Raw genomic sequence first — 23061 nt, forward strand, 5'->3', positions numbered from 1 at the left:
CCTCATATTTTCTAAGTGATAGTGTAGTTATAAAAATAAAAAATAAAAAGGACTTACTTAACTGAGAAAATCTGTTGGTCTTTCCATATGCAAAGTCTTCAATGTCAGGCATGCCACAAAGCTGCATTGAGAAAACTGATTAAGCTGCAAAAAAAATCCTGATCTCTGCCAACTCACTCTCTCTATAGTTCATTGAATTTAAGTTTTGAAATTCATAGAAGTTGAATGAAGTTCAAAATCTTGTAACTAGAAACAGCTCAAGCCACCAGCATGGCAGCATTTGTTGAATCTCAAAAAAATATATGAAAGGCTAAGGTAGCGTTTGGTAACGTAATCAGTTTCCTGTTTGCTGTTTACATAAACAAGAAAGAATCTTTTTTTCTTGCAAAAATCTGAACCACAAAACTTGTTTGGTGCACACAAATATTTGAAAACACTAATCAAGAAAACCTGCTTGATGAGTTGCAAGACGTGGTGGCCTGCAGTGGAGGGTGGCTGGATATGGGCACTAGAGCTGGTCGCCAGAGACCAACAAAGAAGGTAGTAGCCGATGGTGGGTGATGGCCCGAGGTGGTGCGGCAAGGAGAGGGAGAAGTGAGTGAAAACTCGTTTTGAAAACAAAAGAAAAAACTTCTTTTGTTTCTGAAAGTGTTGAAAATTTTAAGGGGGATTTGGTCAAAGACCCCTCATAATAAAGTTTTAATGCATTAAGGACAAGTACAAAAAAATTTCCTTGAAAAATCCAACACATACCACTATTATCAAAATATTAAACTTTAAAATAATATAACTTTTGATCTAGATGTCGGTTTTTAATGAAATTAGTATTTTTAGAATTCTCTCATCAAGATCTATCAAATAAGATCAATGTTGATTATGAAATTTTTAAATATATATATATATATATATTACTATCAAAATTGATATAAACAGTACACATGTTACTCTATTTGACAGTAGCATGTTACTCTGACAATATTGTCCACAAAAAAAAAAGAATATTTTTCTTTTGGATGTTGGACTTGTATATGTCAAAGATAAATAAATTAGACGTATGCTTGTTTTGTTTTCATATAACTTATGCACTTGCTCTGAATGAACTCTCGGTAATTAATGGACAATGTATTCTGCGTAAGCCCCAAAGTTCTTAGGCATATGTGGGTCATGAGTCTAAACGGACTCTCGGTAATTAATGGACAATGTATTGCTGTTGTTACTGATTATGGGTCTAAATCATGGGTTTAGGCACATGTGAGACAACTTTTTTTTTTTAAAAAAAGTTAATACCAAATTTGCCCTTTAACTCTAAGGTAGCTGGTAATTGGACCAAAGTGGAAAAAGTCAAATAATTTAAAGATAGAGCGGTACAATATTTTGTTTTAAGGATCATACTAAAAGAGATCCATACTTTCGAGGGGTGAAAATGCAATTTATCATTAAAAAAATGCCAGTCATTATAATTGAAGTATAAGATAGAAAATAAATTTACTCATTAAGGTTGTGTTCCAATATAAGGATTTGAGGAGAGATTTGCATATGAAAAGTAAAAGTAAATGAAATATAAACAAAAAATTTATCACATTTCCCTTTCATTTTCTTTTTCTTTTACAAATCTCTAATTAAATCCAAAACACAACCCTAATTGTATCATAGTACTAATAAGGAAGAAAAAAAGGGGGGAAATTGCATATAAATGGTAAGAAGTCAAAACAATTATAATTTGATGAAATAAAAAATAGAAATAAAAGAAGAAATGGAAAGTTAAAAAATAATTGTAGTTAGGTGTAGGGCTGCAAACAAGCTGAGCCGGGCTAAGCTGAGCTCCAGCTTAGCTCGTTTGCTTATCGAACTCGTTTATTGAGCTCGAGCTCAGCTCGATAAGTAACTAGGTTCAAGCTCAGCTCGGCTCGATAAGATTTTTTTTAATATTATTTAAATAAAAATATTATTAATATTATTTAATATATAAATAATATATTTATTATATAATTTAAATAAACATATACGAGCTGAGCTTATTCGAGCTCAAGCTCGACTCGTTTACCGAGCGAGCCTAATATTTGACCTTGAACTCGGCTCATTTAACGAGCCGAACCGAGACGAGCCTCAGTTTATTTGCAACCCTTGCTAGGTGGGAATCTTTGTCAAATTACTAATTCATCCTTCCACCTTTTTTTCCTCCTTCCTTTCTCTCTCCTTTTCCTTTCTTCTCGTCCCCATCTTTGAAAACCCTAATCATCAACACCCATTCGAGTCTGGATCCTCTAGAGTGATTTTTCATGGAGTGATTTTTTAAATGGCTGAGATTTTTTTTAAATTGATTATCAGTACTATTGTACCCTCAACTTTTGTACTATTGTACCTTTAACTTTTGTACAATTAAATCTCAATCATTTAAAAAATCACTCTACAAAAAATCACTCAAGAGGATCCAAATTCCACCCATTCAACCAACCTCATCGGCCCCTGTCAGCTCACCTCCACACCCACCTCCCTCTGTCTCACCTCTCCTCCTCTCCATTGCCATCATTGTAACCCCAAAACCCCCCATATTCCGCCACCGATGTCAAACCCAACCAGCACCACTTTCTCTCTTCACCGCCACCATCATATCCAACATCCTTCAACCATCGCAACCCCCACCCCTCTGCCACCTTTGATGCACCCTATGCCCCCGTGGAATCCCAACAAGTGCCACCTCCAACCACGATCACCACCACCACATTCACACCACCAACAACCGCCTCCAGGTCGCCTCCACTCTCTCTCTCTCTCTCTCTCTCTCTCTCTGGGGCTTTGATTTCAGGGGTTTTTGAGATCTGGGTAGGGCAGTGGAGGGGAGGGGAGGGGAGGATAGCGGGCACCAGCGATTGGTTAGGGTGGAGGGGTGTCAGTGGTGGCGGAGTGAAAGGGAAGCAGACGCGTAGGAGAGGGGGCACTGCGGTGACGGGAGTGTGGCGTGGGAGAGGCTGGGGATAGCGGGGAGGGAGTGGAAGAAAGGAGGAAGGGTACTTTGGTTTTGTAACTAATGATACCATACTTTTGCAACCCAAAAAAACAAAACAAACTTTCATTTGTATTACAATTTTGAAGGACACCCGCACTAAATTGCAATATTTGTTTGTTCCTTTCATTTTTTTGCAATTTTTACAAAAAATTAAATAAATAAATAACTAAACCTAAAATCCAACAACTAGCGAATCAAAAATAATAAATAAACATTGATACTGGAAATTAAACAAAATAAACGAAAACACATTGTCCTCACATCCTGGTCAAGAGGTTCTGCTTTAAGCTTATTTTCCGATACTTCCACTGCCTTTTTAACTCTCTTTTTCCTAACAAAAACGTGAAGCTCTGGCACAGAAACGCCACTGGAACATTCAGAACCTGGGGGGAGAGAGAGAGGGGGGGGGGGGGGGAATGTGAAGGACGGTTATTATCGGAGTCAAAACAGCAGTGATGGAAACAGAAAAACAAAATTTATATGTGATTTTTCTGACCTGGGTTGGGCTCTGAAGATGTGGTTTCTCGTTTTGAGGAAAGGGCTTTGGAGAGAAGTTTGTGTCTGGGCATCTTGTTGGAGATGATTCGCGCCCAAGGCGATGGGAAAAGCGATCTACTTCCGACGAAAGAGAGTGTCATTTGGCTTTTGAAAGAGAGAGACACCTCGCTTGGTTGTCAGCAAAACCACCCAAATTAAAGGAAATTCTATTTTCACACAATTGCCCACTTAATTAAATGGGTAAATTACACTTTTTATTTTTGTATTTTTGTTGGTTATATATTTTGTACAGAATTATCGCAACTTAACACGTGAATTATAAAGGGTAAATTGGAAAATCAGTAAAAGTCTCCAATCATCATCAGACTTGCGTGTTAATTTGTAGCAATGGCAATGGATCCGCGAGACATGGAAATAGTCAAGATGTCCAAAAGTAACATGGCCAAAACGGTTGCTTACAGTTTAAATTCAAATTTATGAGGTAAGTCCAACCACGAGAGTGGAATAGTAGAAGCTAACCGTTCAAAACAACACTTAGTGATCATGGAGATCAATTCGACAGTTATCACTTACTTCGACGGTTATCAGCCACTTCGACTGTTATCTTCAGAGCCTATAAATAGAGGAGAATGCTAATAATGTAAGACGCAGAACGAGATCTAGAAACCAATTTATTTACTTTATATTTTTCAGTCCTTTAAATTCCAGTCTTTACATTCCTATACTGCACTTCAAATTCCTAGGAGTAATTCTGAGTTATTCTGTTACTGAAATTCCTTTCGAAGTTGTGAAAGTGTGAAAGTATAATTGTAAACTTCTGTTTACTCAATGCAAGAGTGATTTCTACAACTGTTGATCCCTCTTTCTTTTATTTTATCTAGTCTTCTTAATTTTCTCCTAAAAACTAAGCCACCAGTAAAGTCCTCTTCATTGACGTTGAAAGAACTTCGAAGCGATCATTTGACTAATTAGTTAGCATTTATTAATCTTTGTAAAGACTTATTGATCCTTATTGGCACACTCGAATTATAATTCTAACCTACAAAAGCCAAAAAAGCCAATATATATTTTGGCACACCTAATAGGACCTTTATAATGGCTAGACGTATGAGACAAAAAGAAAATAAGTGCCTTGAAAAAGGTGTAGAAGGAGATTTAGACATACAAAACCCAGGGGATAATGTAGTATCACATCCCACGGATGTGCCTGCCTCAGCAAATCCTCCACAAATGTTCGAAGAGACCAGCACTTCAAGCACACAACATATGTCTAGACTATTAGACGGAGCCAAGAAACTAGACCATCAACTGTCCCTTCTACCGAACCAATGAATCTATGGAGAGGGTTAGTCAATGCTTTGGGACAACAATTAATGTATACAATAGAAAGATGAGCAACATCCTTTTTGGATAGAATGAATTCTCGTCAACTACCTGTCACATGGCAAGTTAAAGAAAACATGAACCCTCTTCAGCATAGATTGGCTCAAGATAAACAACCTATGCAAAATAATGGACAGATTAGTGGTCGAACTAGCAATCAAAACCATCAAAGATCATCACCTGTGCCTCAATCATGGTATGAAGCTCCTCCTAGACTACTAACAAGTCAAAATGCACCAATGCCTATCGGCGAAACCATACATATTGATGGGTCTAGGCTGGCACAAGGGAATGGCATGTGAGTGTTTTCAAATCCTATGTTTGAACCCATGTCTGGCACACGAGTATTCACCAATCCTATGTTCGAATTCACACCTGGGGAGTTAGAAGGAATTGCTGTGATTGGAAGAGAAATAACACTTGTTCATCTTCCTGTAGTTCCCTTCGCAGCATCTTTTGTAGTGCAACCCTTCGCAACATCTTTTGTAGTGCAAATGCCTGCCCTAAGAAGGCAGCCATGCCCTCAACATCAACCAGCACAGCAGGGATAGCCAGTCCCAAATATGCCATTACATGCACCAAGAAGGCCTCAAGCACATGGAGTTTCTCTAAACCCTATGTTTGCTTCTCCAATAATGGCCTAACCAGCACAAAATATGGTTCTTAGGGACCAAATTGCTGACATTATTAGAGAGATTTGTGGACCTATGGCCCGGGGAGTCCAGACTCATGTTTATAAAAAGCCTTACCTAGAATAGATAGATAGGTTACATGAATACCCAAGGGGATTTAGGATACCAAACGTTGCCCTCTTTTATGGAAATAGAAACCAGTCAACTGTTGAGCACATTGCTAGGTTTACAAGCTAATGTGGTGAATTCAGCAACAATGATCATGAAGTTAAGACTTTTTCCAAACTCTCTAACTAGAGTAGCTTTTGTATGGTATACAAACCTTACACCTGGTTCTATCCAAACTTGGCAACAAATGGAATAGGTATTTCATGTCCAGTTTTTCCAAACAGAGCCTAAGTATCTATGGTAGACTTGGCAAGGTTAAGCCAGAGGCTTGATGAGAAGGCTGCTCAATTCATTGCCAAATTCAAAAGGGCAGGAAACAAATGTAGGGTCGTACTACCTGAACCTGAATTGTAAGATTGGCCCATAATGGGCTACAGTTTAGGCTTCGAAAAAAGTTTGACTCAACAGAGTTTCGAGACCTAGTATAACTAACTTATAAAGTTGCTAGATATGAGACTCTTCTTGAAGAAGAACAAGATCGAAGTAATGCATCTTGTAGAACCTATTATAGGGACCATAATTTTGAAATTGATGCAGCAGAGATTATAGGACAAGAACCTATGATATGTGAAGCATTAATTCAGAAGGATACCACTATCGATCAACAATTTAAAAAGAAAGATCTTCATAGGAAATATTATTTTGATGTATCAAAAGCAGATGACATATTTTATCATTTGTTAGTGGCATATTTTTTAAAATTGCCTAAGGGAGTCAAGATCCCAACTTCAGAAGAAATAAAAGGCAAAATATACTGTAAATGGCATAATTTTTGGTCTCATTCAACTAAAAACTGCAATGTTTTTCGAGACTGGATTCAAGAGCAGATTCAGAAAGTAAGATTGAAATTCCCAGCCAAGGTAAAAAAGGCAATGGGAATTGACATTGATCCTTTTCCAGAAATCAAAAAAGCTATAGCCAATGTTGGCACACCAGACTTCTTTGTCCAAAAGGTTGAGAAAAGCCTTTCCTTGAAAGAATTGGATAAGGTCAACGTGCAGCTGCATGTGGCTAGTCTAAATGCCTTTAAGAAGAATGAACAGTTTTCACCAGCAAGTAGGCAGAGCTTCGTAGGCCAAAAGAATGATCCCAGTGAAGAACTTATAGATGATGACTCATTTAAAACAGCTATTATGCAACAGATGTGCCCTAGGTGCAGGTCGAGTTACAAATGGCTGAAGGGGCTTCCAGTTGATAGAAATTAGTATTACAAAGATGTGCAGAGGGATCGTAAGCTAATCAGTGCCCACAATAAGAGGGCATACCCAAGGGGTCTTAATCAGTAACCACTTTTGGAGGGGCCATTAGATGCCAGGAATCTATCAAAAGGCAAGAGACCCTTCTACAAAACCAGGCCACCAAATTACTACAAAATAGCTAGTAAGCCTGTAAATAAGCCTGAGCTTGGTCCAAAACAGGAAACCAAGGCCAATGAATGGCCTTCGAAGACTAAAGCAGCAGGCCCGATGGCCAGCATAGTGGTTCATGGATACCGAAAGTACCAGATTGGTTTGTCATGCAGAATAAACCTAAAATGATACCAACCCAGGGGAAGGCCATCATAGGTAGAGACAGAATGATCAAACCTCCTTTGGTGGCCCCTAATAATTGGGACTTACTTAAAAACCTAAAGACAAAAGAACCAGATATAGTTCTTGTGAACTCTAGATCTCAGAGGAAAAAAATCCAACGAAGGTTACTCAATATCAGAGGGATCTTAAAGGGGCTAGTGAGGGCACCTCTTTGATGCAATTAAGAGGTTAAGTGGGAGAATGAGAGAATTTGAAGCCTAGTCCCTGGAGTAACATTAAGGCCAACAGAAAAGAGTTGACCAAGGTCCATATTGAACTAAAAACAAAAGAAAAGCCAAGTTTGGCAGGCCTCAAAAAGGCCTTGATGGAGAGTGATGAGGATAATGAGACAGACGAGGAAACTGAACCAAACCAAGAACAGGTATTGGCCGAAGAAGATATGTTCGAAGCCTTCATGGCTGAACAGTTAGTGTCTGTGTTCAAGGCAAATCAACAACGGACTGCTATTAAGGAGACTGCCAACTCAGAAGTTCTAAAATATAATATGAAAGATACACCCTAAGCATTTGGCCAGGCCAACACAAAAGAGGAGCAAACGCAACCAGTGGTGCAGTTTGGCTCATTCTCTCCAATACCAATTAATATGGTATATGTATTGCCTCAGGAATTCAAGCAGAAGAAGGAAATCAAGAGGGGTAAGAGGATGGCCCTATAGAAGTTTCCAGTGAAGATTCAGAAGCCAGCATAGTTCAAAGAGTCTGAAGTAACCAGGTTTATGGAGGTTGATGAGGAAAGTGAAGAGGCAATCATGGTTAACCTATCATACCCCTTTGAATACCCCACATCATCAATGACTCAGCATGGTAAACCTCTGTACATTAAGTCATACTTCGATGGAATAGAAATGAATAGGGTACTAGTGAATAATGGGGCAGCAGTAAATTTGCTTCCTCGTTCATCTTTGAAAAAGTTAGGCAAAAGGAATCCTAGGTTGATCCCAACAAGCACAACCATTGCTGGTTTTGTTGGGGACAAACAGATGGCCTAAGACATATTACCCATTAATTTGAGTGTGGGAACAAAGGATTGTATGACTGTTTTTTTGGTCATAGACAACAATGCCAAGTATAATGTTTTGCTTGGTAGAGATTGGATCCACACTAACAAAATGTTTGCCCTCCTCTTTACATCAAAAGGTGAAGATAGATTTGAGCAGTGGGGAGACCGATGAGATAAATACAAACCCACAGCCCTTCATTACTTGTGCAGATTTTACAGAAGCAAAGTTGTATACCGAAGGGGTGGTTCCACTAAGCATACTGAGGAAGCCTGATGGAACAGCTGAAGTGACGGCTGATGAGGAATTGGCACACCTGAAACACTTGGTACAAAAGAGTGTTGATGATGAATATGACTACACTATCAAAGATACCAACAATGCCTGTTTGTAGGCAGGGGGATTAAGAAGCCAGACCTTTGGCTTTGGTAAAGTTCTTCACATTGGACATTAAGGCAATAGTCCAAAAGGTTCAGAAGGAAGAAAAAGAAGCCATGATGATTGGCTGCTGCAAACATGAGCAACAGGAGGCCAAACCATTGGCTCTAAGCAAGTATTGTGCATTGAACATTGAGACTAAAGTTCAAGAGATACAAGAAGAAGAGGCTCTATGGACAGACTTTGTCTATGAAGAAGAAAGTAAAGAGGCTGAGTTAGGAAAGACTGTGACAGACCAGGATGAGAGGGTTAATTTGAAGCCAGCAAAAGCTGAATGAGAGACAATGGTAAGCACTCAGATGCAAAATTCGTTAGAGGAAATCAATCTAGGGGATGCATTAATGCAACAACCTACTTATATTAGTGCTTGGTTGGATCATATAGCTAGGAACCAGTTATTAGCCCTACTGAAAGAATATAAGGAATATTTTGCTTAGTCTTACAATGATCTTCCTGGATTGGATAGGTCATTAGTGGAATATAGACTTCTGATTAAGCCAAATTTCAAACCATACAAACAGAAGCCTAGGCGAATTAGTCCTGAGGTGATTCAAAATGTAAAGAAGGAGATTACTAGACTCCTCAAGGCAAGCTTCATCAGAACAGCTAGGTATGTTGAATGGATGTCCAACAAATTGAAGGTATGTATTGATCTTAGAAACTTGAACTTGGAAACTACGAAAGATGAGTACCTCAAGCTTGTAGCGGATCTGTTAGTAGACAGTTCAAAAGGACACGGGATCTTGTCAATGATGGATGACCATTCTAGCTATAACTAGATATGCATAGCAGATGAAGATGTTCACAAGATAACTTTCAGGTGTCCTGGGAACATTGGGACCTCCGAATGGGTTAAAATGACATTTCGTTTGAAGAATGCTGGAGCAACATATCAAATAACAATGAACACCATCTTTCATGATCTTATTGGAAGATATTTGGCATGTTACAATGATGATATAGCGATAAAATCTCAGTTTGTGGAAGAGCATTTAGTCCACTTGACAGCAGCCTTCGAAAGAATGAGGAAATTCAAGTTAAAGCTCAATCCACTCAAATATGTTTTTGGTGTGTCAGCTGGAAACCTTTTAGGGTATATAGTACACGAGAAGGGAATACAAATTGATTAGAACAAAGCCAAAACCATCATTAAGGCCAAACCTCCATCAAGTAAGAAAGACTTATAAAATTTTTTTGGTCAGGTTAATTTTCTTTGAAGGTTTATTTCTAACACTGTTGGGAAAACTAAAGTTTTTTCTTCTCTGTTGAAGTTAAAAAATGAAGAAGACTTTAGGTGGACAGCAGAGCATCAAGCTGCTTTCGAAGGAATAAAAACCTACTTGGCCAAACCTCCAATGCTGATGCCATCAAGAAAGGACTGACCTTTGAAGTTATACATTGCTGCTGTTAAAGAATCATTAGGAGTCTTTTTGGCTCAGGACAATAAAGAAGGCAAGGAACAAGCAGTATATTATCTTAGTAGGCTTTTAAACTCTTGTGAATGTAAATACTCAGCTGTTGAAAAGCTGAGTTTAGCCTTGTACTTTACAGTAATAAAATTAAGATATTATCTTTTACCTACTGTTGTCTTGGTAATTGCAACAACAGATTTGGTTAAACACATGTTATCTAGACCTATATTAAGAGGAAGAATAGGCAAATGGATTTTGGCTTTGTCAGAGTTCCATTTAGAATATGTTCATCAAAAGGCAGTAAAAAGACAGGTATTGGCCAATTGTTTAGCTGATCATCCATGCCAATCAGAGTGTCAAGAAACAATGGACCTTGACACAACAGATTTAGAGCCATGGCAGATGTGGTTCGATGGATCAAAGGCTAATGGTCTAGTGGGACTAGGTGTTGTGATTAAATCACCCCAAGGAGCAGAAACCACATATAGTTTCAGAATTGATGAAATTACTTGTTCCAATAATCAAGCTGAATATAAAGCCTTGATTTTGGGACTTGAGATACTTATTGGTTTACAGCCTCATGCAGTTGATATAATTGGAGATTTTCAATTGGTAATTAATAAAGTAAAAGGAATCTTTAAATGGCAAAGTGCAAGCATGTTGCCACACTATGTTGCTGCTGTATATTTGCTCTTCCATTTCCAAGTGGCAAATGTGACTTATATCCCAAGATTCATGAATCACAAAGCTAATAATGTGGCCCAGAAAGCTTCGAATTTCAGAAGAAAGGATAATAATACTCAGATAGATATGGGCCAAGCAACATATCAGAAGTTGATAGCACCTTTAGCAAAATGGCGTTTATTGGTAGAAGCCAATTAGAATGACTTGGAAGAGCAGGATTGGAGGCATCCAATCATTTAGTATTTGACTAGCCTATTTTCGAAGGCCAATAGAAAGCTTAAGCTACAGTCTATGCAATTTATAATGTACGGGAATGCTCTTTACGAAAGAGGGGTAAATGGTCTCTTATTAGAGTGTTTGAGACCAAAGGAAGCATTGGCTGCCATGGCTGAGTTGCATGAGGGCATTTGTGGTGCTCACCAATTTAGGGTTAAGATGAGATGGTTGCTTCGAAGACACTTTTATTATTGGCCAACCATTTTTAAAGATTGCATAGAGTATGCAAAAGGTTGCCAAGTATGCCAAACGCATGGTATAATAAGACATGTTCTAATAACTGATCTACATGTAGTGGTGAAGCCTTGGCTATTTAAAGGATGGGCAATGGATATGATAGGAAAAATTTACCCACCTTCTTCGAAACAACATTATTTCATTCTAGTAGCTACAGACTACTTTACAAAGTGGGTTGAGGCTTATACCTATAAAACAGTGAATCAAACATAATTAATTGATTTCATCAAAGAATTGATCCACAGGTTTAGTATTCCACAGACCATAACTGCGGATAATAGGACTATGTTCAATGGAAAGCTAGTAAAAGCTTTCGCAGCAGAGTTTGGAATTAGTCTTATTAATTCCACCCGCTATTATGCACAAGCAAATGGCCAAGCAAAGTCATCGAATAAATCCTTGAAAAAAGGAATATAAAGGGTTACTAACGACAATCTAAGAGACTGACATAATTTACTATTAGATGTATTATGGGCTTATAGGACTTCTCAAAGATTAAGCATAGGGATTACCCCTTATGCCTTGGTATATGGGCATGATGCAGTATTACCTATTGAGATCAATATAAAGTCTTTAAGGGTCAAATGACAGGATCACCTAAGCACTGATCAGTATCATCAAAGCATGTGTTTGGAATTGGAAAATATAGATGAGGCTAGAATTTTGGCACTAACTAACATCTTTACAAAAGAAAAAAACAGCCAAAAACTATAATAAAAGGGTCCAACACCTAAACTTTGATGAATGGGACTTAGTTTTGAAAACAATACTTCTAGTACGAATCATAAGCCACAAGTTTGGCAAGTGGTCACCTAATTAGGAGAGGCCATACCAAGTCCATAGAGTCCTGCCTAGAGGGGCCTACCATTTGAAGAACCTAAATGGATATGTACATCCCAGAAAAATTAATGGTAGGTATTTGAAACATTATTACCCAACTGTGTGGGAAACATTAGTATAGAATCATCATACGAAGCATCAATAAGAAATAAGAACACAGTTGGGTAAATAAGAATATTTCATTCCATAATGAATCAAGTACATTCTGCCACAATTTGGCCCAAAATTCATTATAATGTCTCAACTGTTCCCTTACAATGAGTTCTCCACTTCTAAGGGCTGGGAACAATTGAACGGTAGTGTTCATCTCCTGCCTGTGGTTGGATAGCCCCTGGCGAGAGGAATGTAGTTTCTGTGCATTTTGCTCCAAGGCCAGGTTGACTGTTGCTAGCTCCTTCTCTAATTCTTTCTTCTTATGTAGAAGCTGAGCTTGGAGTTGTGTGGCAAAGGAGTGTTATCCCTTCAGCATTGAAACTTCAGAGTGGACATGAGAGACAAACTCTTTGTCTTATAAGAATTCTTTCTTTGCAACCTTGGCTAATTGATGAACATTGGCATAGAATTCGATGGTTGTTGTTGCCTGAGACGAATGACATCTGAAGGTAGCATTTGTCTGCTTAAAGAATTGACAGCATTTGAGGAACCCATTCTTGATTGTTGGCTTTTCTAAGGCTTCGAATGGAATCCTCGAGAAAGTCCTAATCAACTCTAAACAGATACCTAAATCCACTTGAGGAAGAGGAGTAGTGGATTCAATAGCAGAAGAGCCTCTAATTATCTCCAGAAAGGAGTCAGCTAAATCCAAGGGTTCAACCTCACTGCCAGATGGAAGCACTGGTATAGATATACCAAATAAACTTGCCAATTAAGCTTCAAAGATATCCATATTTTCCTCTGACAAGGGGGGTGTAGAGGAGCTATTGGTGGAAGGCAATGCTGAAGTGATTGGTGAAGGAGAAGGAGAGAAAGATACCTCAACAGCATCAATGGTCCTAACCACCAACAGGTCCAAAGAAGGAGGACTGGAGCAAGGCATTAAAGGAAGTGTTAGTGGGCTGCTAGTACCATCCCCAGAGGTACTAACTGCTGGTCTAGAAGGGGGAATAACAGGCGTACATTCAGAAGGTAAAAGGCTAGCTAGGACTTTGGGAGGTGTGGAAGCATGCAAATGTGAGGAAATGGTCACTAGAGGCCAATTAAGAAACTCAACAAGATAAGGAGAATGGGAGGAAAGGATGAAAGACAAGTCAAGTTTAAAAGGCATCAAAGAAGAGGCCATAGGGAGTGCAGGAAGTGTCGAGGCAATGGTGGGGAATATCATCTGCAAAAGCTTTACACTTATTGGAAAATTGACATTTGCTTTCCCTTTTTCTTTCAGGGCCCTCTTCAATTCTGCAAAGCTCAAGAATGGTCCTTCGGTACTTGATGGAGGAGAAGTAAAAGACAACAGAGAAGATATAGGTAGGCTAGCTACTGCTGCATATCAAAAGAAAGGAAGTATAAAAACAAAGCTGAAGGGTAAATCAAAACTAGAAGTGTTGACAAAAGCAAGAAGAGTTACCATCAGTTGTAGTAATGATAGTTGGAGAGCTGCGAAGGGTAGGGGTGTGCGCGGTGCAGTTCAGGCGGTTTGAGAGGAAAATTGCAAATCGAATGGCGGGTTAGCGGATTGACAAATTACGGTTTGGGCGGTTTTTGGCAAATTGGCGGATTGAAGAATATTCTAACTAATTATCATACATTTGCATAATATATAACACTAATTTGTATAATATTTTTTAGATATATAACACAAAGTAATTTTACATAATATGTTCTATATATGTAACCACTAATTTGTAATAAATTTCACATCTTAAATTTCTCTCACACTCATTTTTACATTAATATTTCATTGGAAGTTAAAAATATATATATGTATTAACTATAGCGGAGCGGTTTGGTTGGCAAATTATAAATTTTAAAGTTTAAATCGCGGTTAGTGGTTAGAGCGGTGCGGATTGATGCGGATCGGTGCGGATTTAGCGGATTGGGCGGTATTTTGTACAGCCCTAGCTAAGGGTGTAATGTTTAGCAGCTTTGCTCTTCCTTGTAGCCTCCTGTTGTGTTGCCTTGACAACAGCAGCCTCTTCCTTTAAAATTTTTTGCTGCCTCTTCTTCTCAGATCTTTGAAATACAAGGACCTTCTTGGCCTGCTCCTTTTCTACTACCTTGGTAGCTGCTTCATGAACAGTATCTGTAGGAAGTTAGGTGGTAGGGGAAGGTGGCATCTTCCTTCTCCTCCACAAGCTTGAGCCTAATATGGGCCTTTCTTTTCTGCTGTTTGCCCTTCAGTGTGGCCAAAGTTTGTGCTCTCTGAGATAAAGTCTCCTGCGAAGTCCCTATAATAATAAAAGGAGTTCTAAGTAAAAGAATAGTATAAAGGAAGGAAGGGAAATGCAAGAGAAATGATAGAATATGTACCCTTTTTTGCAGCGGCCCTAGTAGTTCTGGGTGAGAGAGTTACAGTAGGGACAAAAGTAATAGTGATACTAGCCTCTATGGATTTGGTGTGCCCACCCTGGGATGAAAGATCCAAATTCTTTAGTGAATCCAGGGTGGGGATAACAAGTTGCACCTCCATGTTAGCAAACCACTAGTTCTTGAATGTAGTCATGGCCTTGCTGTAGCGAGTAAAAAGTACAAATTCGAAGCTAGAAAGGTCTCTTTTGAACTTGACTGTTGCTTCATCCAGCAAGGATTTTGGTACCTTCAAATTTCTGGTGTCTAGGTCAGAGTTGGCATGGCTGTAGAGTGGAATAGGAATCCCTTGGCTTAGCCCGAATTGCCTTGGAAACTGGGAGGGACCGTAGGCTTTAGAGATACATTTGTAAGCTCAAGGGTTTAATGTGCCAATAAAGAGCTCCCTTGGCAGCTGAATGACGACCCACATTTTTTTGTGAATAGGCCTAAAGCAGGTGGAATCAGCCAAAAAATCCCTCAACCATGCTGGCCTCACAACAGCATTGAAGGGGCAAAAGAAGGAAGACCAAACAGCTAGTGGCAGTCGATGGAAGAAAGAAAAATAATAAACAAAACTGGATGGATATAAAGACACTTTGGCATATTTCTCCCCATAGGTAGTAGGATCTTGTACCAAAAATCTTAAGCTACAGGATTGGAGGTCAATGAAGTATGCAAAAAGTCAGAGTTGGAGGATCCAAATTGGATCCCCTTGATTAGGCTCTAGAGGCCTCTCACAGAATTGGGAACAGACCTTATATACATGGCCCAAAACATAAGGAGCCAGGGCTATTCTTTTTCTTGAAGCCAGAGTGTTGGCAAGGGGGATAAATTCTGGAATTATTCTCTGAGAAGAAGTACAGAAAAGGAATTTACAAAGCCAGTAAAGAATGAAAGAAAAGTGCTCACGGTCGATCATAGGACCTTCCTTTTTATTCTCAGAGATTATGAAATCACTATAAGAGGAATTAGAAGAATGAATAGAGAAGGAGACCTTAAGGTCTAGATAATGAGGGCCAAAAATGCCACTAACAGGTGAAAGTTCTAGAAGGTGGCATATGTCAAGAACAGTAGGGGACATCATGCCACACCGAAACTGAAAGAAGTTAAATGCAGGGTTCTAAAAACAAAGGGCAGCTGGGATAAGAAAAGGGTCCTCAGGAATGACAAACCTAGAAAGACGAAGGGCATTGAGAATGCAAAGGTCCTCCAGGTCTTGTTCCCGAGCTCCAACTACTCTGTCATACCACTCTTCCCACTCAATATTCAACGTAGGCCAGCAGTGGTGAGGTCGGTTAACCCTCCAACTTCCCCAGTTATAGATTCCCTCGTAGAGGAGGTAGTGTCCTCCAGACGTGGGTATAGGGGAGGAAGTGTAGTAGGAGCCTCCTCAAAAATGAGGCCAAGAACGTATTCTCCTCGAGTGTGGTGGCGAGGGACGAAGATCCATCCATCAACACTTTGACCCTCTGGTGTTTGGTATTTGGCTATCTTGTCAGTAATACATCTCCTCAAAGCCACCAAGGGACGTAAGTTCTCAACAACATTTACATTGGAGGAAGAAGAAGCCATTAGTGAGAGATTGAAAGAAGGGTGAAGAGAGTGAGTATGGAAAAGGTAAGGAGTTGAAGTTGACAACAATGGGAGTGAGAAAAAAAAAACTGTATAAGTAAATACGTAAGAGCGCGAGAAATTGGGGCTTTAAACTTTTCTGTCCAAAATTACCCATTCAACCTAATGGGTCAAATAGGCCCAAGTTAATTGATTGGTTATTTTGAACCATGTAGGATTAAGGACTTTATTTTAAAAGTCCTGAAAACATAATAAAGAGAACTTCCTTCAAAGCAACATCTTGTTACCTTATAAGAGTTTTCAAATGTTCAGCTTGGCTTCGAAATAGGTAGTTGGCTTCGAAGCCATTGTTTTGCTAGAATTTTGAAGTTTATGCTTTAAACTTAAGTGGAGTTAGGACTTGTCTACTTTGAGAGTTTTAAAAGTACACTCCTAGGCTTTCTCTCAAAGAAAATTTCCTTCAAAGGAGTATTTTTAGTGCTGTTTGATTAAAAGAAGTATAGTTTTTGCTTGGTTTGGCTTCGAAGTAAGTGGGCACTATGAGGCTAGTAGTTGATGAAGTGGTGTGAAAATTTTAAAGACTAGAGGACTTACCCATATACGAAAGTACCTTTTTTTTTTTAACTTTCTACTAAGACAAAGCACTTCGAAGGAAGATATTGTCACTTTTAAAGAGGAACTCTATGCTTCGAAACACTTAAACCAGGCTTCGAAATAAGATTGGTTACCTCGAAGCTGCTATTTATAGATTATGTGAACAAATTGAAGGATGAAGTCATATTAACCATGCAATTAGAATATAAAAACCCAATTTCATTGATATAAACATTTACATTGGGAGATCCTATTTGGTTACATTCTCAATTTCATAAAAGTAAGAAATGGACAAAGTTACTAGGTCATGAAACTTTGTCCAACAAAATTCAATAAACACATGTTCATTTTCTAACCTTTCCTCTATCCTATCTAAATTTGGTTTATCTAACTGGTAAGCCCTTATTTGGTAGAAGAGTTGCTGGGCCCTCATCTCAAATTCTATTTGCTTAAAAGCTTTCTCCACTTCATCCATCTTAACTGCTCCATACATATCACCCATATTGGCATCTCCTCCGTACTCTGAATCTTGGTTCTTGAAGTCTTTATACTCTTCAAGAAGATTCTCTGCCTCATACTGGGTTTGAATACGAACAGCAAAGATCTCCTCCAATAATTCACTATTAGCCAAAGCATTTTTGTGCTAGTTAAGCAGCAGGGGGAGCTGATCCATGAAAGTGTGAAGCTCTGCTTGGGCCACGGAGTAGAGGATATGGCTTCGAGAGACAACGTCACAAACCCATAGAAATTTCTTATGAGGGGTGTCGTCTCGAAGGACTTCAAAAGATAAATGAGAAAAGGCAACAAGCAAAATCTAGGCTTTATACTGCTGATAAGTAGTTAGAGGAACTGGAGCTTGATAGGGAGCGAAATGTTGGTTTTCACAGAGGGTGAGTTTTAATTCCTCAATCCAATCAGGATTGGGAGGAAGGGAATAAGCAGTTAGGTCCCCTCCAAAAGAAGGTGGAAACTGAGGCTCATTTACATACTCTAGCTAGTTAGAGGAGCAAAGTTTTGCTGTCTTGGCAAAGAGTGAGGGGCTCATTCCCAAAGCTTCGATGGGGTGAGCAGTCTTTCGTACAATTTTGGTTAGCAGGGTAGAGGTATACTATGCCGAAAGCAAGTTGTCTTTGAGGCAATGAAAATGGTCGAATGGGATATATGGATATACCACAGAGCTGCGCAAAGAAGGAGGAATCACAGTAGGGTCATAGAATTCAACAAATCTATGGTGAATTCGCTCCCTTGTTTGAGGTTGGGTTGGTGTTGGCCAAGCATTCCAACCAGTATTTCCAATAAAAAAGGAGGCAGCTTCATCCCATGCAAAAGGTTTTTGAGCAGATGAAGAACTTCCAAGATCCATTTGGGCAAGTTTTTGGTCTAAAGGCTCGTATTTTGCGAAAGCCTCCATAACTTGTATAAATGGAGAAGGATAAATATGACCAATATATAGCGACCCCGGTCTTTTCCCATTTGATTATTGTATCCGGACTTAGGTTCCGTAGATTCTGTCATTGTATAATTGTTGTTGTTGTTCCTTATTTTCTCATTTGGAATTATAGGATGTGTTGGGCAGGTTTGTTTCAGGTTGGTTGGGTTTAGAAACCAAGTGTTGCTGTCCAGGTTTTTGGTTCTTTGCTCGAGCAAGAAGTTGTTCGCTCGAGCGAGAGGTGGCGTCCAGTATGGACCTGTAGCTTTGCATTCTTGGCTCGAGCGAGCTTTTCTTCGCTCAAGCGAGTTAGTTCGTTCTTCGCTCGAGCGATAGTTTCTTCGCTCGAGCGTGAGTCTGGTTACAGACCTGAGGGTTTGAATTCTTCGCTCGATCGAGTTTTCTTTCGCTCGAGCGAGCTTTTGGGTTGTTGGCTCGAGCAAGGCTTCCTTGGCTCGAGCGTTGCTTTTCTGTGTCTGGTCGCTCGAGCGACCATGTCTTCGCTCGAGCGAGCCTGTCCAGTTTATATACACAGCAGCGGGTTTTGATCAGTCTTTTTCATCTTCTTTTGATTCCAAACCCTAGGTCCGACTTCTCTCTCTCCCTACTCACCTTCTTTCTTAGATTTGATCCACTTAGGGTGTGTTTCTACCCTAGATCCTTCATTAAAAAGATAGAGGGAGTCGAGGGCTTTCATTTAATCTGAACATTTGGCGATTTGGAGCACTTTGGTATTTGGGCACTCATCTTTGTCTTCACCATTTGTGTTGTTTTCTTCGAGGTAGGGATTTCCTACTCCATTTTATAGGTTTTGTTCTAAGTTTTGGTATTTTGATATGTTGGGGATATTTTGGTAAAATTTTGGGAAAAACCCTAGTTGTATCATTGAATTAATTTGTATAAGTAATTCATGGAATTGGGAAAAGATGGTTAAATTCATGGAATTGGGAAATTCATTGATTAAATGGTGTAATTGGATAATTTGAATCATTTGTCTATTGAATTGTTGACAAAGTTATTTTCAGTTTAGAAATAACTGTTTTGGGCTATCGGTGGAGGATAGTCGTGATTGTTGTAGACATTGCATGTGGATTAGGAATAACTGAAACTAATCACATTGGTTAAGTCATTAATTTTGACTATGGCATTGATACAGAAAATACGTGTATTGATTGAGCATTGCATTTGCATACATTGTTTTGTGTGTGGGAGGAGATAGGGGATGTACTCCACGGTTTAGGGGAAGATAGGGGATGGACCTCTAAACCGGATTTTGTTTGGGAGGAGATAGGGGATGGACTCCATTAGCATCACTTTTATGTGTGCTTATTTATATAGAAGTGTTTTATTGATACAGCACTAAAATGTGTATCAATCTGGAAGTATGAAGTGTTTTGATTTGAGCTTGAGTCTCATTTGTTTGTTGATATTGGAAGGATGTGACTCTGATGTATGTGATTCACTGTTGTAAGTTTGGCCAGGTTCTGAGCCATGTTGATAAAATTGGAAAGTAAAACGTATCTTAGACAATAGTGTCATGAGACTGTAAAATGAAGTAATGGATTATCTTGGTTAACCATCTGTTGAATGCTATTGCTTTATTCATTGCTTATATGTGGTTTAGTATATTTCTACTGGGCTGTGGCTCACCCTTTATGGGAACATCATTTTCAGGTTCAGGTGATAAACTACCTCCAAGGACTTAGCTTGGGAGGGTTTGGCTTCTGGATTGAAGAAGACTACCTTTAGTTAATTGTCTTTATTTATTAGTACATGTAAACATTCAAGCCTAGGGCTTTTCTTGTATTGAGTTAGAACTCATATTTTTTGTATCCAAGTGTTGGCTTGGAAAGATGTAAAGCTGTAGGGCATTTTGTTCGATGTTACATGTAATGCTTTATTTAGTAATACTTTGATGAATGAATTAATAAATTGTCTTCTTTAAATAATGCATGTCAAAGATATATAATGGGTAATTTTTGAGGGCGTTACACAATAAATGTATAAAAATTCTTTCGAGATTGATTATCATTGTCCAAAAACTGTTCATATGCTTGATCAATGAGAGAGAGGGTTTGATTTGCCGTCAGAGATGTATCAATTCTTTCGTTTACACAGATAGTGGAGGTAAGTTTGAAGCACAAGAGAGAATTAAATAAAGTTCAGTGTTTTGAACATTGCTTGGAGACGATTACACTTCCAGGATAAATAAATTCCATGCACGTCCTAGGACGTGGGAAAAACGCATTGGTCCACTAATATTACCAAGTATTGGCTATATTAGTGCCGGGGGTAATACTGGCTATATATTTTGTATAGACCTATCGCAACCTAACACGTAGATCATAAAGGGCAAATTGGGAAATCAGTGAAAGTCTCTAATCATCAACAGACGCGTGTCAATTTGTAGCAATGGCAATGGATCTGCGAGGCATGGGAACAGTCAAGGTGCTCAAAGGTGACGTGGCCAAAATGGTTGCTTACAGTTTAAATTCAAATTTCGGAGGGAAGCCTAACCACGAGAGTGGAATAGTGGAAACGAACTAGTCAGAACCACATTCAGTGGTCATGGAGATCAATTCGACAGTTATAACCTACTTCAACGGTTAGCTTCGGAGCCTATAAATATCGAAGAATACTGATGATGTAAGACGCAGGACGAGATCCAGAAATCAGTTTATTTACTTTATATTTTCCAGTCCTTTAAATTCCAATCATTACGTTCCTGTACTGCACTTCAAATTCCTAGGATTAATTCGAAGTTAGTCTATTGCTGTAATCTCCTTCGAAGCTGTGAAAGTTTGAAGGTACAATTGTAAACTTCTGTTTATTTGATGCAAGAGTGATTTCTAACATTATTGTTCCCTCTTTCTTTTATTTTATCTAGTCTTCTTAATTTTCTCCTAAAAACTAAGCCACCAGTAAAGTCTTCTTCATTGAGGCTAAAAGAACTTCGAAGAAATCATCTAACTAATTGGTTGGCATTTATTAATCTTTGTAAGGACTTATTGATCCTTACTGGCACACTCAAATTACAATTCTAACCTTCGAAAGCCAAAAAAGCCAACAATTTTGTATCAAATTTTATTTTGGCCTTTACACATGAAATCATGACAGTTAACCCCCTACATTCTGGTCAAATCCCATTTTGGTCTTTATACATGAGATTATGATAGAACCCTCTGTACTTTTGGTAAAAACTCACTTTGGTCGCTATACAAGTGACAATGTCCTTTTTCTATTATTCAATTGTTTAAATCTTTAACATAATCTAATCATGTGAGAAGAATGTGACTACGACATAGGGGTAAGAAAGGGAAACAATCTACATTTTTCACCAATACACACTTTATCCCAAAATTTATATCAAAATATGATTGTATTAGGCTAAAACAAAACGCAGATTATGAACAATTAAGAAAATGAACTACAGTTTTGCATAAATTGGAATCACAAAACTCTGTTTTCACGATGACACAATCTTTTGTCTATTCATCTCTCTTTCTCTTTGATTTCTTTGTCGCATTATTTATTTATTTATTTCAAAAGCTCTCATTCATTTTCGTCTAAATTTTTACCACACAAATATATATATATATATATATATACATATATATATATATTGTAGTATATAACTCTCATTTTCTTATCACATAGGACAAAGTGTATGGGTGGGGGAAATGGATGATTTTCCTCTCTTACTCTCATTTCGAGTCACATTTTTGTCATATGACTGGATTTTGTTAAAGATTTAAAAATGAAGTAACAGAAGAGGGACACTGACACTAACACTGTGTAGGGACTAAAATGGGATTTGAGTAAAAGTGCAGGGGGTTGACTATTACGATTTCATGTGTAGGGATCAAAATGAGATTTAACGAGACGTGCAAGGGGTTAACTGTCATGATTTCATGCGTAGGAGCCATAGTGAGATTTGGTGCAAAGTGTAGGGATGCAAAATGTAATTTACCCTAATTAAATTTTATTTTAATGAATATCAAAATACACTCAAAATATTATATCAAAATTATTTATGTACTCATCTTTTTAAAATAAAAATATCTACAGGATTTATGTGTAGGTCTTGGTAGGTGGATTTATTGTCCAATAGGTTCTATGATAATTAATGTCGCTTTTCATCAAATATTATTAAAAAATGTCACTAATTATGAATTTTCAACGGCAATTTGAAAATTTTGTCACAAAAAATATCAATAATGATTAGTTTTAGTAACAGTTTAAAAAAAAGTAACAATTTAAAAAAATTGTCACAAAAAAAGGTTATTAATTTTCAACTTTCAGCGACAGTTTAAAAAATTCGTCAATGAAAAACGTCACTAATTAGCGACAGTTTATAAAAATCGTAACAAAAAATGTCAGTAACTGTCAATTTTTAGCAATATATGCAAAAAAATGTCATAGAAAAAATATTTTTAGCGACAATTTTATTAAGATTTATTTTCAATAGAACTTGATTGGAATTAAGTAAAACTATTGAGATCTATTAGTAGTTTACCCAAAATCTTAATGTACATATTTTGAGTAATAAAAAAATTGAATCTTAGTTTTCCATTGTTTGTCACTCCTTCCATTATCTTTCACTTAGTCTCTTTTCTATTGCCTGTTACACACTCTACCCCTATTACTTGCAAATCAATACTCTCATACTAACTCTTATAGGGCTCTTTAGATTTAGACTCCATTGTTTATATCATTTTCTTATTAGAATCCACAATTATTCTTGATTTTGTGATAAAAGAGTTGCATACCAATGGAAGTTCAAATTCAAATAAAAAAAAT

At 38.1% G+C, this 23061-nt stretch overlaps 2 protein-coding genes across 5 annotated transcripts in view; one reads left to right on the forward strand and one right to left on the reverse strand.

Moving 5' to 3' along the window:
• LOC114265735 (endonuclease III homolog 1, chloroplastic) overlaps nucleotides 1-3742 on the reverse strand; it is a 44181-nt gene extending 40439 nt beyond the window's left edge. For 3 of the 4 annotated variants that reach the window (XM_082878384.1, XM_028206555.2, XM_082878383.1), the window contains exons 1-3: nucleotides 3504-3724; nucleotides 3269-3390; nucleotides 58-121 (exon numbers count right to left, since the gene is read on the reverse strand). In XM_082878384.1, the coding sequence (XP_082734510.1) occupies nucleotides 58-121; nucleotides 3269-3390; nucleotides 3504-3645 (328 nt within the window). In that variant the 5' untranslated portion in view covers nucleotides 3646-3724. Of the gene's footprint in view, nucleotides 1-57; nucleotides 122-3268; nucleotides 3391-3503 lie in introns of all 4 variants that reach the window. The other variant, XM_082878382.1, reaches the window with a different exon arrangement.
• Nucleotides 3743-8999: 5257 nt separating this feature from the next.
• Nucleotides 9000-11009, forward strand: LOC145795924 (uncharacterized). The gene is made up of 5 exons (XM_082880862.1): nucleotides 9000-9085; nucleotides 9182-9427; nucleotides 9536-9815; nucleotides 10155-10218; nucleotides 10324-11009. The coding sequence occupies exons 1-5, from the start codon at nucleotides 9000-9002 to the stop codon at nucleotides 11007-11009; spliced, it is 1362 nt and encodes a 453-aa protein (XP_082736988.1).
• Nucleotides 11010-23061: the final 12052 nt, after the last annotated feature.

This window comes from Camellia sinensis, chromosome 7 (genome assembly GCF_055761805.1).
Source record: "Camellia sinensis isolate YWXY chromosome 7, ASM5576180v1, whole genome shotgun sequence".
NCBI lineage: Eukaryota > Viridiplantae > Streptophyta > Magnoliopsida > Ericales > Theaceae > Camellia > Camellia sinensis.

What these genes read in the sequence shown, in the direction of transcription:
- LOC145795924 (XM_082880862.1), top strand. Translation starts at nt 9,000, where the DNA reads ATGGTAAGCACTCAGATGCAAAATTCGTTAGAGGAAATCAATCTAGGG. An exon ending in CTCAAGCTTGTAGCGGATCT is followed by an intron (nt 9,428 to 9,535) that starts GTTAGTAGACAG and finishes GATAACTTTCAG; the next exon opens with GTGTCCTGGGAACATTGGGA. An exon ending in GCTTTTAAACTCTTGTGAAT is followed by an intron (nt 10,219 to 10,323) that starts GTAAATACTCAG and finishes TTGCAACAACAG; the next exon opens with ATTTGGTTAAACACATGTTA.